Source organism: Oncorhynchus clarkii, chromosome 25, assembly GCF_045791955.1.
Source record: "Oncorhynchus clarkii lewisi isolate Uvic-CL-2024 chromosome 25, UVic_Ocla_1.0, whole genome shotgun sequence".
NCBI lineage: Eukaryota > Metazoa > Chordata > Actinopteri > Salmoniformes > Salmonidae > Oncorhynchus > Oncorhynchus clarkii.
Genome location: NC_092171.1, coordinates 13991324 through 14008694, shown reverse-complemented (window position 1 = coordinate 14008694; position 17371 = coordinate 13991324). Strand labels below are relative to the sequence as shown.

Here is a 17371-nt window from a genome sequence, read left to right as displayed (position 1 = left end):
AGTACGCACCGAGGAAGAGATGCCACGGACAGACAGACCTGAAACTTCATTGCTTGACATGTATGATGAAATAGGTTTTGATTATGTTTTACTGGTAATGGGGTCATTCATAAATGCCAACAAAGTAACTTTTGGCTGCAATTTCTTTTTTATATCAGTATCGGGGGTTTTTGGGCAAGGAAAATATTGGATATCGGTATCGGCCAAAAATGTCATATCGGTGCATTCCTTGTTAAAAGTTTATTTGTGCAAATTATTTCCTTCTTAATGCGTTTGAGCCAATCAGTTGTGTTGTGACAAGGTCAGTGGGGTATACAGAAGATAATCCTATTTGGTAAAAGACCAAGTCCATATTATGGCAAGAAGAGCTCAAATAAGCAAAGAGAACCGACAGTCCATCATTACTTTAAGACATGAAGGTCAGTCAATACGAAACATTAAGAACATTTCTTCATGTGCAGTCGCAAAAAACAGAAAGTGCTATGATGAAACTGGCTCTCATGAGTACCGCCAAAGGAAGTAGGGCTGGGCAATATGGCCAAAATATAATATCATGGTATTTTAAAAATTTGACGGTATTTTATGTTTTTGATTAATAAAAGTTCTCAAATTTGCTTTGAGTAGTGCAAGACCCTAGGGTGGCAACACATATATTCTAAATTATTTCAATGGGTCTATCTCCATTCTGATTGTTTTATACCATTCAATTCAACCTAAAATAATTCCCAGCACTCAAATGAGATCATTTCCACACTGCCACTATATGGGCAAAAATACTATACCTTATTTTTAACCAAATGTTGCAATTGCGATTTAGATCAAAACACTTGCATGAACTTTTGGAATTAAGGAAATAGAATTATAATAAAACATTCTATAGTTATTTATGTTCTAAGTGGGCACTTTGAATACAGTGTTTGACATGACAACGAATTAAAATGCCATGGACGAGTTATTGTGACAGGAAACACTGAACATCACTTTGGTTCCTACCCTAGGGGACCCTATAATCTTTGGCTACATTAAATCTTTATTCATATAGCCAACATATTCATGCTTCACGTATTTCTCTTTAATTTAGAAGATACTGTTGCACAAACAACATGCTGATTTAAGCCTCCACCAGTACTGGTATCAGGCTGTATTAGCTAGCTACGTTTGCTCTGACTCAGTACTTTTATTAGCATTAGTGGCGAACACGATTTAGCTTAACTTGTTAAGAAAATACAAACTAGCTGTTTGCAGATGTAAGAGACACAAACTAATATTGCAATCATCATTTATATTAAGATCAAAGTGGAAACAACATCGTTGTCGTCAACATTGCTGCATTGACCATGTAGACGGAACAAAAGGGTCTCGTGGTCAAGCAACAACAAATGCGCTCCTTGAGTGACAGGGGGTGGGACTAGTTCTGTTAGGAAAGAGGCATAGAGAGAGCAGAAAGGGGTGGCTCAAGTAGGGGAGTCAACTATAAAAATTGACATTACACACAGCATATCACATTTAACAAACCAAACATTCAAATACCATTATAGAAGGTAAAGTAAAAACCCAAACCGGTCCATGCATAAATACCGGTATATAGTAAAATACGGTATACCGCCCAGCCCTAAAAGGAAGACCCAGAGTTACCTCTGAAGCAGAGGATAATTTCATTAGAGTTACAAGCCTCAGAAATTGCAGCGCAAATAAAATCTTTACAGAGTTCAAGTAACAGACATCTCAACAGCAACTGTTCAGAGGAAAATTCATGGTTGTATTTCTGCAAAGAAACCATTACTAAGGACACCAAGAAGAAGAGACTTGCTTGGGCCAAGAAACACGAGCAATGGACATTAGACCGGTGGAAATTTGATCTCGGCATGTGTATTTCCCACTGTAAAGCATGGAGGAGGAGGTGTTATGGTGTGCTTTGCTTGTGACACCGTCTGGGATATATTTCGAATTCAAGGCACACTTAACCAGCATGGGTATCACAGCATTCTGCAGCGATATGCCATCCCAACTGGTTTGGGCTTAGTGGGACTGTCATGTTTTTCAACAGGACAATGACAACACACATCCAGGCTGTGTAAGAGCTATTTTACCAAGAAGGATAGTGCTGCATCAGATGACCTGGCCTCCATCCCCCGACCTCAACCAAATTGAGATAGTTTGGGATGAGTCAGACTACAGAGTGAAGGAAAAGCAGCCAACAAGTACTCAGCATATGTGGGAACTCCTTCAAGACCGTTGGAAAACCATTCCAGGTGAAGCTGGTTGAGAGAATGCCAAGAGTGCGCAAAGCTGTCATCAAGGCAATTTGAAGTATCTATAATATATTTAGATTTGTTTAACACTTTTGGTAACTACATGATTCCATATGTTATTTCATAGTTGATTTCATCACTATTACTCTACAATGTAGAAATAGTAAAAATAAAGAAAATCCCTTGAATGAGTAGGTGTTCTGAAACCTTTGACTGGTAGTGTACATGGGCTCGGGTGGTGCAGCGGTCTAAGGCACTGCATCTCAGTGCAAGAGGCATCACGACAGTCCCTGGTTTGAATCCAGTAATTTGAACAATCGTCACAGAAGGGGTGAATGAAATCATTCCCTTTTAACTAGCTTAACTTCCCTTCTAACCATCTCAGTCCAGGCCTTTGAATACAGAAGTTGCTGGGCAAAAGGAGAGTGTAGCCACAGATATTTCACAGGATGTAAAAGTGTGAAGCATCCGTTGGCATTTCCATTGACTACCAAATATAGTGATGAGAGGAAGCCCAGTGGCCGGCAGTGGGAGAAGATGGAGGACATTATGCTAACATTTGATCAATACAGTTCTGTTCCCAAGACTAAAATCTCTTATGAACAGAGTTGACTAAGTTACCATTCGTCAAAGTTTTTACAAATTGCATTGTTTTAAAGGAATGCAAGGGAAAATTTAGTTATTGCACACACGCACTTCAGAGTAGGCGATCCCTAGCAGAAATATGCAAATACATGCTAGAACGCACCAATAGGATGTCACTAACTTGTACTTGGCTCTGCCCCCCTCCTTGCTTGTCTTTCCCACGATGACAAATTTGTTCCCATTGGAAACGACAGGCTGTGGTCTATCTTTGGTGTAGCACTTGAGTTGCTATGTAACGTCCCATTAAAGATGGAGGTTACCACCATAGTCACTCAGAAAGAGGGTCCCCACCCATCCAGTGCAGACTGGGGCCTTGAGAGAGAGTCCAGCATGTTGTCAGAAAAACAGAACACTATGTCAGTGTGTGAGGCAATGGGAGAGAGAGGGAGAGCCCAAATAGGTCTTTCTTTGTTAGTTGCCCAGCTAATAGCTCTGGAGGCATTTCAATATCAATAGAACAAACAGCACAAAATGGCCTCCCAACCTCAGACTACGACAATAGGCCAGTTAAACGCTTCCAATTGTTACAGTAATATGCATTATGCAGACTTCAAAGTGTGTACTGGAGATAATGTGTTTAGGACTTGTTAGGTCACCCAAATACATTTTTAAAAAACATTATAGGAGGTCACAGATCATTCATATGGAAAAGGGAAAAGTGTCCAAAAATATTGAAAAACAGAACTAGAAGCTATACAGCTCGAGTCATATCCAATTCTGAACGTTCACAGCTGGTAAACACTTATTTTGGTTCATGACAAATTTTCCATGTCCACCTGCAGAAGGAAGGAAGGCCCAGTCAGTCAGTTTCACAGCTGTGCTATATGCTGATCTGTTCCACATTACATATCAGTGACTCCTCAGTGGTGGACAGGAGGATTTAAAGTGCATGATCGATCAGTCCTCTGAAAAAATGGGAAGTATGCTCCTCTCTGCGGACTGCTATGTACTCTGGCCTGGCTCTCACCCTCTGCCAGACACTCGGAAGCTTTCCCATAAGCCTCTACCCACTGGGTGGACTTACAGACCCAACACACACACACTTTGGGAAATTAGCGATTATATCCAGCTGCATCTGTGAGAGACAACCACCAAGAAAAAAAACAGCAACAGACACTCCAATCTGAAAGTAACCCTCTGTTATGAAGCCCACGACAAAACTAGGCAGAATGCTGAAGGAAAGTAAAAGCATTATCCTCAGCATGTAAGCCTAAACCAGGAGCCAGAGCTTCTTGAGCCAAGTCAAAGATTATGTTTATGGTGAGATGTACGTGTGATGTTTGCTCAGCAGGAGGAAGTGTCACGCATGACGGAGCGTGCCGTCTACAGGCCCAGGGTTTACCTGACTGCTCAGCAATAGAACATCTGTATGCAGCAGACCAGGTCACAGCCAAGAGTCCTCCACAGTCCCTAAATGTTACCCGTTTCAAGAAACTAGGCGTATGCTGCACGTCACCATTTCCAGGAGTCTTTTTTTCCCCTTCAAAATACGTTTGACAGAAATGCCTTCTGGAATGTGAACTTTCATGTGCCTTAATAACAAAACGTGTATGCCATCTGTAAATATGAATAAAATTGTTACATTTTAAACCAACAAGCCTAGTTGGTTTAGCCACGGAAAAATACAGGAGACCTTCCCGCTAGCCATGATTGGCTGAGATAAAATGGGCTGGACATGCCGAGAGATGAATTCAGATTGGTCTGCCTTGTAGCATGCTTCTGTCTAAAACATAAGCTGCTAAGTATGTGTGGCTAATCCTGTCTACTGCTGATTTTTTTTAAAGATATCATGAAGAACTGAAAAAGTTTTGCTACTACTCTCAACATTGTTGCCCTGAAGTGAATAGCACTATCGACAAAGCTCAGTGGGAAAACGTTGCGATGGACTACTTTCTGGAGGTGGTGGAGAAGAAACGGTGTCCTTGTCACAGAAGAAGTTGACTGAGTTTTGAAATCAGTGGAATGCCCAGTGGAAGCAGAGAGATTGCCAGATGCAGAGAGTCCAAAAAGATGGCTGTTGTAGAAAACACCTGTCTACATATTCAAACTTAGTGCAACCATGACAGATGGAGAAGCGTTCATCCATGTATACGGACGGGTAGGTGTCAAGTGACATTTTCAGATATTATCCGTTTCTAATTGTCATTAAGTAATTTTCATTGCAAGTTAAAGCTTACTGTTAGCTAGCTAGCTAACTAACAGTAACTAGCTAACTTTAGCTGGCTGGCTCGCTAGGTAACGTTACGTGTATGATCTACGTAGAAGCTCTAGAAAGAGGCCCGAGTTGGAATTCCGAGTTGGATGACCGTTCAAATAAAAATGTATAAAAGTTTCTTTCATAGAGTTCCTAGTTGTTTTGAACGCAGCATTAGATTTGGAATTATGGTTAATTGTTTAACTAGCTAGCTACATGTCTAAACAAGACTCCACTATGCAAGTAACTCTTTCACTGTTATTTTATAAAGTGTGTGTTTACCAGAGACGTTAATGTGAAGAACAACGTGGCCTGCACCAAAGTCAGATTAGGATATAGGCCAAGGACTAGATAAAGTAAATATATACTACTATGTTTTGCTTTTACTTGCACCACTTTTAGTCTTGAATTCTTAGGTTGTTCACTACACTGAATCCTTAAAGAGATGGATGGGGCCAAGGCTTAAGAGGGTGTGAACGATGCTGAATGGAGGTAGACGGAGCTCTACAGTAGGAATACCAAATCTTTCACGGCCATTTTCTCAAAAGTGGGGTTACGTTTATCAACTTTCAAAGCATAATTACTTTCATTGCATGATAACATTTTCTAGCTCAGTCTCTATTTTTAGCCAACGTACGAACACAATTTTGCTACATGTGACCCATCACCTGGATTTGGTCCTAAATACCAGAGATCCTTTTTTAGGAGTCATTATCGGGGGTGGAGACATCTGTACTCACAGCAGCCAAGTGACGTGGCTATTTGCTAAGAAAATGACCATGTAGTGTGTGCAAATCTCACAGGCTCCCAACTCTCTGATGAAAAGTGAACTGGACAAGCACAGAGCCAGACAATACAAGAGAAGATCAAAGCGCTCACCGTATCAAAACCATCTTTTAGCAGCCTGGCCCAAGGCACATAGATTCCTGAAGTACTCTTTGATCGGATGGGGTTGCAGGCTACACTAACAACTTGGACCAACAGTTTGATTAAATTGGACTTTTCTGATTAATGCAGGTGTTACCAAAGAAAGTTCCAGATCATTAGAGTCATGCACTTGCTTTATTGAGGAATGCTATGCATGGCATGACTAAGTTAATTTGTTAGAGTGGAGTTAGGGGTGAGTGCTCTGGAACACTTTCTAAGGACTCACTGTTTGAATCAAACGTTGATACTGTACAAAGTTTGAAGAGAGAGAGAGAGATGTATGTGTCTTGGTCTGGAGTGGACAAAAATAATACAATTCAGGTTGCACTTGTTGGTATGCAATCCATGTTATGACTAAGGACATCTTGATATCATGCACCTGCACCCTTGAAAAAGAACATGGGCACCACAAATTTCAGCCATTGAGTTTGTAGAGAACATCTAGCAATTCATCACAAGATTGTCACTTGCATGACAGCCATGTCCCCTCCCTGGCCCTGCCAACTTCTGACACTAAAAATCAGTGATGAAAGGCTGTGCATAATACATGTTAGAAAATACACTTTGCCTTGCTTGGAAAGATGAAGCGACAATGGTTTACAAACAGTTCACAGCAGCCGAGCTAAAAAGAACCAACTAGGACGATACATTGTAAGTCAATACACTGCATCTCGTCTGACAATACGATACATGTTAGCAAAGACAATTTTGCCACGTTATAACAGCGCAGCAGGGATCGACCACTCACTTTTGTTTGCAGATAAAAAAAACTCATTGGATAATGAAAGTAGGATCTGGTCTATTCGCTGATACCTTCCACGTCCAAATACAGCTAAACATGTGGTTACTACTCTATTGAAAAGTCTCAAAATTACATATAAACCACTTTCAAACACTCTTGAAGTCCCATAACATAAAAAAACTCACCATATTTAAACTCCTGATGAACAACGTCCTTCTAGTTCCACAGTAAATATGTGTAAACAAATCTCTGTCAAAACACTGAGCATGAACTTCTGCTCGACCAAGTGAATATTCTGTTTTTCCATTTTCCTAAGCTTTTGCAAATGTAATTAGACTCAATCCAAGAGACTGCCTCCTCCTCAGTCATTGGTGGAGACTTCGGGGGCCGAAGCCTTAATTGGCCGAAGGGGCACTCAATCACATTCCTGAGGTCCCGCCTAGGATGAAGTACGTGTGTGACAATGTGTACCACGTGATCAGTGAGGTGGCTCCCTTGGAACAGCTGTGCATGCATTAGTCAGTCATCAGTGAACGCATTACCATATGTGAGCTATTTGATGTATCTATATAATTGATCTATGTTTCCACTTTATAAACTCATCATAATCTGACTTTGCCACGTCAAATTTGAAGTTGAAGTAACTAGCCTACTACACACTCGTTTGTTTATTTCGGCACATATGAGTGAGTTCCATTGGTCTGTGGTGAGTTGGGTCAATATTGCGTTGAAGTGAAAAGTATTTATTCTGGCTGTAAATAAATCAACAGTAAACAATTCCCAAAACGTTACTAACTCCAGGCAGATGTCCATCTATTCTAGACAAAAATGTGATATTCCAAATCTGTAATATATAAAGTCATAGACTCAAAGTTTCCCCACACATCTGAAAAGCACCAGAAAGTAAGTGCAGCAGTTTCCATTGTCCATCCAGCATTGAGAAATTGAGCGTCCAGACGGTACATCCAATCCTATCATGCCATCTAGTGGATAAATAATATATTGCTTTGAATATATTGAGCACACAGCAGTAACTCATTCCCCATAAAAACGTTTCTAATAAAGAACAAACATGCATTTCCCCAAAAATATAGACTAGACAATACAAAGAGGATGTTAACGTTTTTATTGACAGCTCATGTTAAAGTGAACAGATTTGAATGGTAGTCTGAGAAAATGACACTATCAACGTGTGAGCATCCATCACACAACTTCATACTGACAGACAATCGTAGAAATGAATGGCAAATCCAACACTGTTAATATACAAGCTCAGAACTAATTAGACTGTATCGTAGTAGAAAACATTTAAAGAAAGAATTACAAAATTCCCACTGGAAATACAAATAATCAAGTTTGGAACCCATAAATAACTCCATTGTATTTGGTTAAAGCTGGCATCAACCAACTAAAATAAAGCTGTGTACATTTTCTTTATTGTATTGCTATATTCTTAATGCCAGGCAAACATGTCGACTAAACAAGACTTACTTCATAAGATTAATAATAAAACCCGAATTCAAAAAATATTTTAAAAATATAGAGTTTAGGTTAATTATGGCTATGAAGGCCTTCAGTCTTGCATCTATTTGAATTCAATAATCTATTGTAATAAAAAAATAAAAGCAAGCTAAACAAGAGATGATGCCTGTTCCCCCTTTTCATCTCTAACCACTTAACCCTAAAGAATCAACTACAAACTCATTACCTAAGACTATGAAAATACTGTAATGAATGTTGAGGTTTTCCCATGTGAATTACTTGTAATACCCTATCCTTTCTAACCAACACCAGCAGAGTTCTAGGATATATGACTAATGTAATACAGAGTGTGAAAATGTCTAATGAAATACATTTGAACAGAATTAGACATAACATGAACCTATGATGCAAAGCAGATTGAACCTAACCATTTCCTAAAGAGCATCTAGATGAGAATGAAAGTGTATTTAACCAGTGTGGGTCTGAGCCCTTAGATCGCAATATCTACTAAGCTCACATATGGAATTGTTTTAAAAGATGACCATAAAATGTATCATTTAACCATTTGATTTTGAATTTTAGGACCCCTGTAGGTATAAATACTGTATATATAAATTATTTAATTAAAACATTGAATTTGGCCTTTACTGCTTTAGCCCATAAAAAAACACATTGAATAACACATTTGTACATCACAAAACACAGTCAAAAGGACTAAGGTTTTGAAGTATTTTTCCTATATCTGAGACATAAAAAATTTGACCCAAGTTTGGTCACTTTATTAGTGAAAAAATAAAGACAATTTTAACCCATTTTAACAGGCCGGTCCAGGGTTACCTTCAGACGACTCTCCTGAAGCGTGTGACAAAGGGCAAAACATATGACACCATCGTGTTCATGAAAGTCTCATCTTTCCATGGGGTGACTTTTTAGTTTGTAGCTCAAACAGTTCGGGTTTTACAGATGATTCCGTGACTATTTTCTTGTCTGGATCCTTTGCGTAGAGAAATACCACTTCCACAAACCCCATATTATGGAATGGGCGCAAGCTTTATAAATCAGAAGAAAGAGGGGATTGAGCTGCAGCCACTGCAAGAAATGGTAAGTCTCTAGCATAAACACATGGGGAGCTATTCAAAATTTATAATGACATCACCGTGATGCACACCGGTGTAATGCCTTGGTGTCATAAGTTGTTTGTACCATTGATATATTCTTATTTTATTTTCCACACCTCTCAAGTCAAGAGATGATTTGTGAAGTACAGTATGGCAGTCTGGATGTAGGTCAATGTGGATGAGTAGTTTCCAAAAGCTCCATGCTAGACTACAGGACTGAAATGCATCTGTCCACAAACAACCAGGTTAAGGGTTCAAACTCACACACTTCATCTCACGTGAATCTTGAATGAACTGGATTTAAATTGCAGGTTTATAGAAGGTCTAGGAGATAGCAAACAAAGGAGAGATTACTCAAAGAATTAACCCCCAACTTCATTTTCCAACAGCTCAGCGGTAGAGAGAGTTGATAAGTAACAAAAGGAAGATATCACCATCCATTTGGCCTGCACCGTGGTGCTTGTTTTATATATATATATTTTTTTAACCTTTATTTAACTAGGCAAGTCAGTTAAGAACATATTCTTATTTTCAATGACAGCCTAGGAACAGTGGGTCAACTGCCTGTTCAGGGGCAGAACGACAGATTTGTACCTTGTCAGCGCGGGGATTTGAACTTGCAACCTTCCGGTTACTAGTCCAACACTAACCACTAGGCTACCCTGCCTAGGAGTCTATCCACTCCCTTTGGTGACCACCGCTGAAAACAACACTGCTTCTCACAGCTCTCTTAGCATCCACTGTCACACGTTTAGAGAGTCTACAAGGAGTCTATACTATTAAGTCAACCCCACTATCAAAGATATGACTCAGACATCCACAGAATACAGGAACCATTTTCTCAAGATTAAATTAGATGAATTGATAAAGATTCAACCAGAGCACACAACACTACCAGCACACATTACAGTCCACTCTGAAGCAAGTCAGAGAGCATTTTTTACGATACAGAAAGAAGTTGCTTGCCTTCCAAGGACGTTCGAGAGCTGTAAGACTTTCCTCATCTGCCAAATCGTGACCCAGTCCCAGTCTGTCACTGAGTTTGTTCTCAGCGAGTAAATCTGCTGCCTCATGGACTGGTCTTTGCTCAGCACATAGTGTTTGAGTGACCACACACACACTTTACCAGTAAGTGCAAAGACCACTGGCGCATCAGGGAACTTCAAACAAGCCAACACCCCATCCAGAGAGGTTAACTAGTACATTCACACCTTTCTGCTGAAAGCTGAACTGAGTAGACAGAACAATAATATGCCTTTCTCTCTGTTCATCTGCACTCCCACTCAATAAAGCAATACTATCAAAACCGGTGAATAACCAACGGCATACGGGTCAGGCCAACACTTTTCTACTATAAAACTAAGTTCACCTATGACATTTCTTGTCGTCAAAGGCCCTTTCACCCACGTCTTGTAGAGACAACAGACCTATACTGAGAACCTTAAAAACACAGTTCAGTTAAACTTGAAATACTTCAAACACTAAAAGCCAGAGTTAATAAGAAAATAGTATTTAAAATGGCCTTTCCTCTCCATTACAAACTTAAAAGCCAGAGTTAGACTATTTCTCACTTTGAATCACACTTCCTCTCCTTTACAAGCATAGTAGAAGAAAGATAACTGTACAAAACAGGATCACAGTCCTTGGCTCAGTTTAGCTCTCATGAGGTTTCTCTTCCCGTTCTCCACTGGGGCCGTTGGGCAATGGCTTGTTGCTGAAGTTCCAGTCGACAGGGTTGAGGAGCTGCATGGTCTTCTTGTGTGTCCAGATGGGGTTGATAAGCACTGTGAGCAGGGCCAGGCCAGTGTAGAAGAGGACTCGCTGGGGCAGAGCCACGTACATGTTCATCTCCCCCCAGTGACTACAGCTCACCCACCACATGTAATAGGTAAGCACCATGCGGCAGTGGAACATGTGGATCATCACCCACTGGTTGGCCTTCCAGAAGAGGGTCCTTGCCCAGCCCGCCTAGACGGGAGAGAAGAGAGGGATACTTAGATAAGGAAATTTACTGATTGGGTAGGGGATAAAGACTGCCACAGTGTTTGGGGATATCTATAACAATGTATGGATTGCATATAACATCTTGGACAATAAAACAAAAGTGGAATTCTCATGTGATTTGGGTCCATTTTTGCCTAGAAGTTCCCCTTTCTCAGAATGGCCACCTTTATTTATCACTGCTCCGTATCATGGCAAGGTCTGTGTTGAGTACGTAAACAGAAAAGAGGAATCGAAATCTCTGTGCATTCTATGTCTAGCCCACCAACAAAACAACTGTGTAAAAAAAACTTTCAGTACAGCTTCACAAATGGAGTCAAACAACAACATTTTGCTGTATATGATGAAAGACACATGAAAGACAAACACTCTACCTTTAGTAACATCCAGGAGATGCAGGTGAAAGGCGTGCTCATCTCCAGCAGCAGAGTGACCATTGGCAGGTAATGCCCTAGTGAGTCCCAGACCACAGCCCCAGTGAACCCCGACAGGGCAAAGAAATGGTGGGTAGCCAGAGCGAGGTCGAAGGACTTGAACACCACACTGGAGAGATGCAGCGCCACATTCTCAAACAGGAAGAAGCCCGTGGCGGTGAGCACGGTGAACCACGACCAGTCCTCCTGACCTCTTATCCTGTCCCTTGACAAGGCAGAGTCTTCGGTTAGCGCTCGTAAGCCTGCCACCGTGCTCTGGAGGCCGAATACGGCCCGTGTGACCGCCAGGTTCCAGAACACCTTCTCCTTGGCCAGCAGAGAGTGGTAGGTCTGGGAGAGGGCTGTGGACACCAGGTGGGAGAGGAAGAAAATGGCAGTGTAGAAGGCAAAGCCCAGGCTGATGATCTGGAGGCGAAGGACCCAAGAGAAGTAGTCCGGACTGAGGTCAGCGGGGCTCTTGAATGCCGGCAAAGGGTTGGCCTGCTGGAAGGTCATGTTGATTTGTGTGGGTGGGATGGTGGATAATGTCTGTTGCTCTTACACCCGCGGAGTTCTCACAGAGTTGAGTAACCAGTAATCACTGAAGGTGTCCCATGGGTTAGTTATAAACCATCCTGCAAAATAAATTAAAGCCAACACACAATGGTCAATGTTCATAAAATAGTTATGACATGTCAAAATGTGCTAGATAAGACCTTTGAACAGAACTTTCTATACCCAACCAAAAACATCAGTTATTGACCCAAGATAAGGTGATTTTGGTATGTTAACTTATGGCTATGCTTGAAATGACACAGAGGCACAAGAATGGAGAAGTGACTGATTTCACATCTTTCGTTTGACAGACGATAACATAAGATACCAGGCGCCTGTTTATCTGAGGCAATTCGTCTGACCATGTGTCAATTGAGTTTAACAACCTAGTCTGATTAATCAGGCTGTAATTCACAATTAATTGGTATATACAGCCTGAAACTAATGCCTGCAAAATTGTGTAAATGTTCCTTACAAGCCAGAATGTTTAATAAAATTACATTTACATTTACTGAAGCGGTTTGTCCTTCAGCTGCTGGAAATTTGAGACAAAATATCTACAGGAAAGTATTGTTAACCAAACTGTTTAGAGAGCCAGTAGGTGTATGGTCAAATTAGTTTTATGCTGGATATTCAGTTCTCTCTCTCCTCAAAAGCTATTGAACCAAGCATGCCATGATACTGAAAATGGTATATTCTGAATTAGGGGAGGTTGAGCAGTTGAAGGACAAACCGCACAGACAACCGGTAGAATATGTTCAAATAACATTTTATTCAACATTCTGGCTTGTAAGGAACATCACCACGATTCTGCATGAATTCGTTTCAGGCAGTACCAACAGCTCAATCAGTTAGATACGTTGTTACAGAGTAAAGAAAAACACAGGCCACTTTACTAAAATCTGTAACATTGTTAATGTTGTTGACTGATGTTCTTTCACTCTGGCACAATTGCGATCAGACTGGTCTCATAAATGTAACCTGTAACCAATTGCTGGGCCAATTGCTGGGTGTCTGTAGTGACGCCTCTAGCACTGAGATGCAGTGCCTTAGACCGCTGTACTACTCGGGAGTCCCATGAACGTAACACAGCCAAATGTAAATCCGAGACACGTAAATTAGTATGGCATGTTACGTTTGATATGATTAGATAAGATAGGTTACTTTTAAGGCAACAATTATAGGAGGGTGGTAGGTCGGGCATGTAAGACAAACGTCTAGCAACCCAAAGGATGGTTGGTCAGGGTGTATGGGAACATCTCGCAACCTAAACGTGTTGTGTGTTTGAATCCCATCAGACAACTTTAGCATTTTAGATAAGGAACTTTAACTACATTCTACTTTACAACTACTTAGTATGTTAGCTAACCCTTCCCCTAACCATTTTACCTACCTAACTCCTAACACCTTGAGTTAGCTAACGTTAGCCACAACAAATTGGAATCTGTAACATATCATACTAAATGGTCTCTGGAAATACTCCACGTTTTTACAATACCTCAGTTGCAACATTATTGCATGTTATATTCTCAAATGTAACCGAACATAATGTAACGTAACTAAAACTAAATGCTTTGGCTAACAAGCCAACACTATATGCAGAGTCATTGACATTGTAGCAAAGCGTATTTTTTGGGCTTAAAAATCTTAATAATAACTTACCTTATTCGTCCATTATTGGCAAACAGAGCTGTCTGTAAATTTAGAAGCGGGTTAGTTATCATATGAATTCAATTTGACAAGAGGAAATCCCGCCCTGTGATATTTTCCCTGCTCTCCTATTGGCAAGCATTATACCGTGTTTCTATTGGCCCAAATGTACATGACGGCATCTCATCTGTATGTTTTTGAGGCTCTTTTTAATGATTAACTAGGTATTGTCCTCTCTATATGCAGTATGATAGGCGGCATGATCATTTCATATAGTTCAGTAATTAGTTCATTACATTGCATGCAGTACCTACTTGTTTAAATGGAGGGAGGAAAAGAAAATAACGAGACACTACCCAGTCCCTCAAACTTTTAAATGTTTTTCATCAAAAAATTTAATTGCAGAAGTATTTACATCAGATGATATCAGCAATGATTAAACTACTTTTAAGAGGCAAAATCTTCAAAGAGTTAATTCTGAAAAATGTGTAAAATACAGAACTACAGTGATGTGTTTAAAATAACAGAAAAAAATACAGTGAGAAAATCAGTAAACACTATAATATATAAAACATATATAAATGCATCTTTGATAAACAGGTGAATAATTCATTTCTAAATGTAACAGTATTAACTAAAAGACAATGAATAAACAAATTATACATTCCGTATCAGTATTTTGCATGCCATCATAACAGCTTATCAAAAATAACCAGAACAAAGGAACAAATTGATAACAAAACATTCATAAAAGCAGAAAATTAATAAAAGCAGTTTCAATGAGGCATATATTATATATTAATATATTTATATATATTTATTTACAAATAATGAATATTTGGCATTATATTCATCCTCACTATAGATATGATATACAAGAGATGAAAATAGTTTTAGCTAAACAACTACCTTTTTAATTTGTCTAGTAATTTGAGTCATTTCACATTCCGAGACCAAGGAAGTGGTGTAAAAGTCTATCTTGATGGTTCTCTACAATGTCAATATATTCAAGAAAAAGTTCAGTCAAAAGATTTCATATTTACTAAAAGCAGATAGACAAACAAACATGTAGTGTGGCCATCGATGAAGAGGAACTGTCCTAGACCCCAATCCATGATTTTTGGGAGAAACAGGGACATGTGATTGTTGCGAATGAACAATAAACATCACAGCATGTGATAGAAGAGTGGCGAACTACAGAAGTTGGCAGTTCCACATTTGCCTAATCAACGAATATGGCATTATTTTTCTGCTGCCTTCATTAGAATGAAGCTAAACTAAATACTATGTTTATCTGTGGTACCAGTTTCAGTCGGCTTTATGAGAAGACAATAAAACAAAATAAAAAGTAAAACAAACTACATCTACCAGTGACATTATTTTCCAGACAATTCATGCCCAATTAGTTGGCCTTTTACACCCCGCACAAAACCCCTATAACCACAAAAGCTGACACAATATCCCATGGACATTATAGCCTGGTATTAACTGCCTGGTTTTAAATGACACACAAACACCCTCTGGTGTCCATGTGTATTCTGCAAGAGTTACTGTCATGACACATTAGGACATACAGAAACAATATGTGGTCATGGAAAAGATCATGGGTAACAAATCAAGTGGAAAAAATATTAGAAATCGCCATGTCATTTTTTTTTTTTACACATAAAAAATAGGTTGAGCGCCATCTAAAGGACTCAAATGGCACTGTGAGTTGTACTTACAAGCGAAGAACAGCAAAAGCAGGCAGATAAACAGCAATACAACCCTTTGATGACAGTTATGTAATGGTGGGCTCAGAAAGGGCAGAGTATCCTGAAAGTATCTAGTTTTACCAACAGTGGAGAACTGATGGTTGTCTGTGGCAGGATAGATACATTTTTATAGCACAATTTGTTATTCTATAAATGGCACTGGTATGTATCAAATGGAACATTATAGTGAGTAATTCAAATGCAGAGTACAGAATTACTCTCATAAATGGAAGGGTAGTAAAAAAGAGCATCCTGCTTTTCAATACTGAACATCCACTATAAACTCCTCCGATCCTCTATGTAAAATTGTGTATTCCACTTTTTAATTTCCCCTCGACCTTTCAAATATTCATCACACAGACATAAAAGCATTGAAAAAAAGGAGCTAAGCTATGCATGAATATGCTGCTAAAGCCATGCTGTATAGATTGAATCTGAACTTTCAATCAGAGTTGCTGGCTCACTACCTGGGCTACTTGCCATTCCCTAGGCCATCATGTCACCATTCATAATGCTGCTATGAGCATTTAGGGTTATCTGGATGGAATCCAATTGGAAATGGTACTGTAGAGGAGACAATACGTCTGAAATATGAGCCAAAGTAGTGGACAGCTGTCTCACTAAGGCAAACAAGAGAGGAAGAGAAGAGAATTTAAAATATTTGGCACACACTCATAGAAGCAAACTCACATGCTTGCTTGCTTGCACACACGCAAGCACACCAACCCTGACGAATTTGCATATAAATACACACACACACACACACACACACACACACACACACACACACACACACACACACACACACACACACACACACACACACACACACACACACACACACACACACACACACCTCTGTCATTTCAATGACACACAGTAAAAGAAGCAGCGAGGATATCAGAGTGTATCCTCCAGGGATGCCAGGGCTGATATAGAGACGAACCAGATCTATGTAACCCACATACTGCTGTGATTTACCATGTTATCCTCAGCAGTAGAGGCAATACAGTACAACCATCAGCACTTTTGCTTTCAAGGGCCTTTGAGGCAGTCTGGTAGATCTTTCCAAGGACCTCAAAAGGATGACACTTAATTAAGCCCCCATTCTGTAACCAGCACACTAGGGTATATGAGAAAAACCCATCACAACCTCCATCACAGCTACCATCTCCATCCACCTACAGAACTACTGCAGCATGGAACAACACCAAATACACCTCAAAGCAGAGATTCCAGCCTCCCCTAAGTCAGCATGTGTCAGTGTGAGTCTTTCTCTGCCACTGCTGCGCGTCTGTCTGTGTAAAACTGTAGGAAGTAGGAACAGCAGGGGAACATCGCTAACCTGCCAACACAGATCCTGGCTTCCTGCACGACAGATAACGGTGCACTACAGCTACTATACCCTGTCATTTTGGCTAGGTTGGTTCCCTCCCTCCAACAAAATGACATCACTGAGATAGATGTATGCAGACAGCAGCCAGATCTTCACTCCCCGGGGAAGGGAATGTTTCTACACTCACACTCGTTTTATCCACGCTAACTAGTCATGATACAAAATGAAGCCATGGAAGACATAAATCATTTTTATAAAATATGAGGTAAAGATTAAAATGATCAAAAGAAAATGCAACTATT

General features: G+C 40.0%; 2 protein-coding genes across 3 annotated transcripts in view; both read right to left on the bottom strand.

Moving 5' to 3' along the window:
• Positions 1-7073, bottom strand: part of LOC139383419 (rho guanine nucleotide exchange factor 10-like) — a 93685-nt gene extending 86612 nt beyond the window's left edge. Inside the window, exon 1 of one of the 2 annotated variants that reach the window (XM_071127960.1) lies at positions 6946-7073. The gene's annotated coding sequence lies outside the window, so the exon portion shown is untranslated. The remainder of the gene's footprint in view (positions 1-6945) is intronic. The other variant, XM_071127958.1, reaches the window with a different exon arrangement.
• Positions 7074-7869: 796 nt separating this feature from the next.
• Positions 7870-14066, bottom strand: LOC139384110 (protein CLN8-like). The gene is made up of 4 exons (XM_071128757.1): positions 13992-14066; positions 11736-12409; positions 10059-11328; positions 7870-9902 (listed from the first exon to the last, which is right to left on the bottom strand). The coding sequence occupies exons 2-3, from the start codon at positions 12288-12290 to the stop codon at positions 11014-11016; spliced, it is 870 nt and encodes a 289-aa protein (XP_070984858.1). The 5' UTR covers positions 12291-12409; positions 13992-14066; the 3' UTR covers positions 7870-9902; positions 10059-11013.
• Between the last annotated feature and the right edge of the window lie 3305 nt (positions 14067-17371).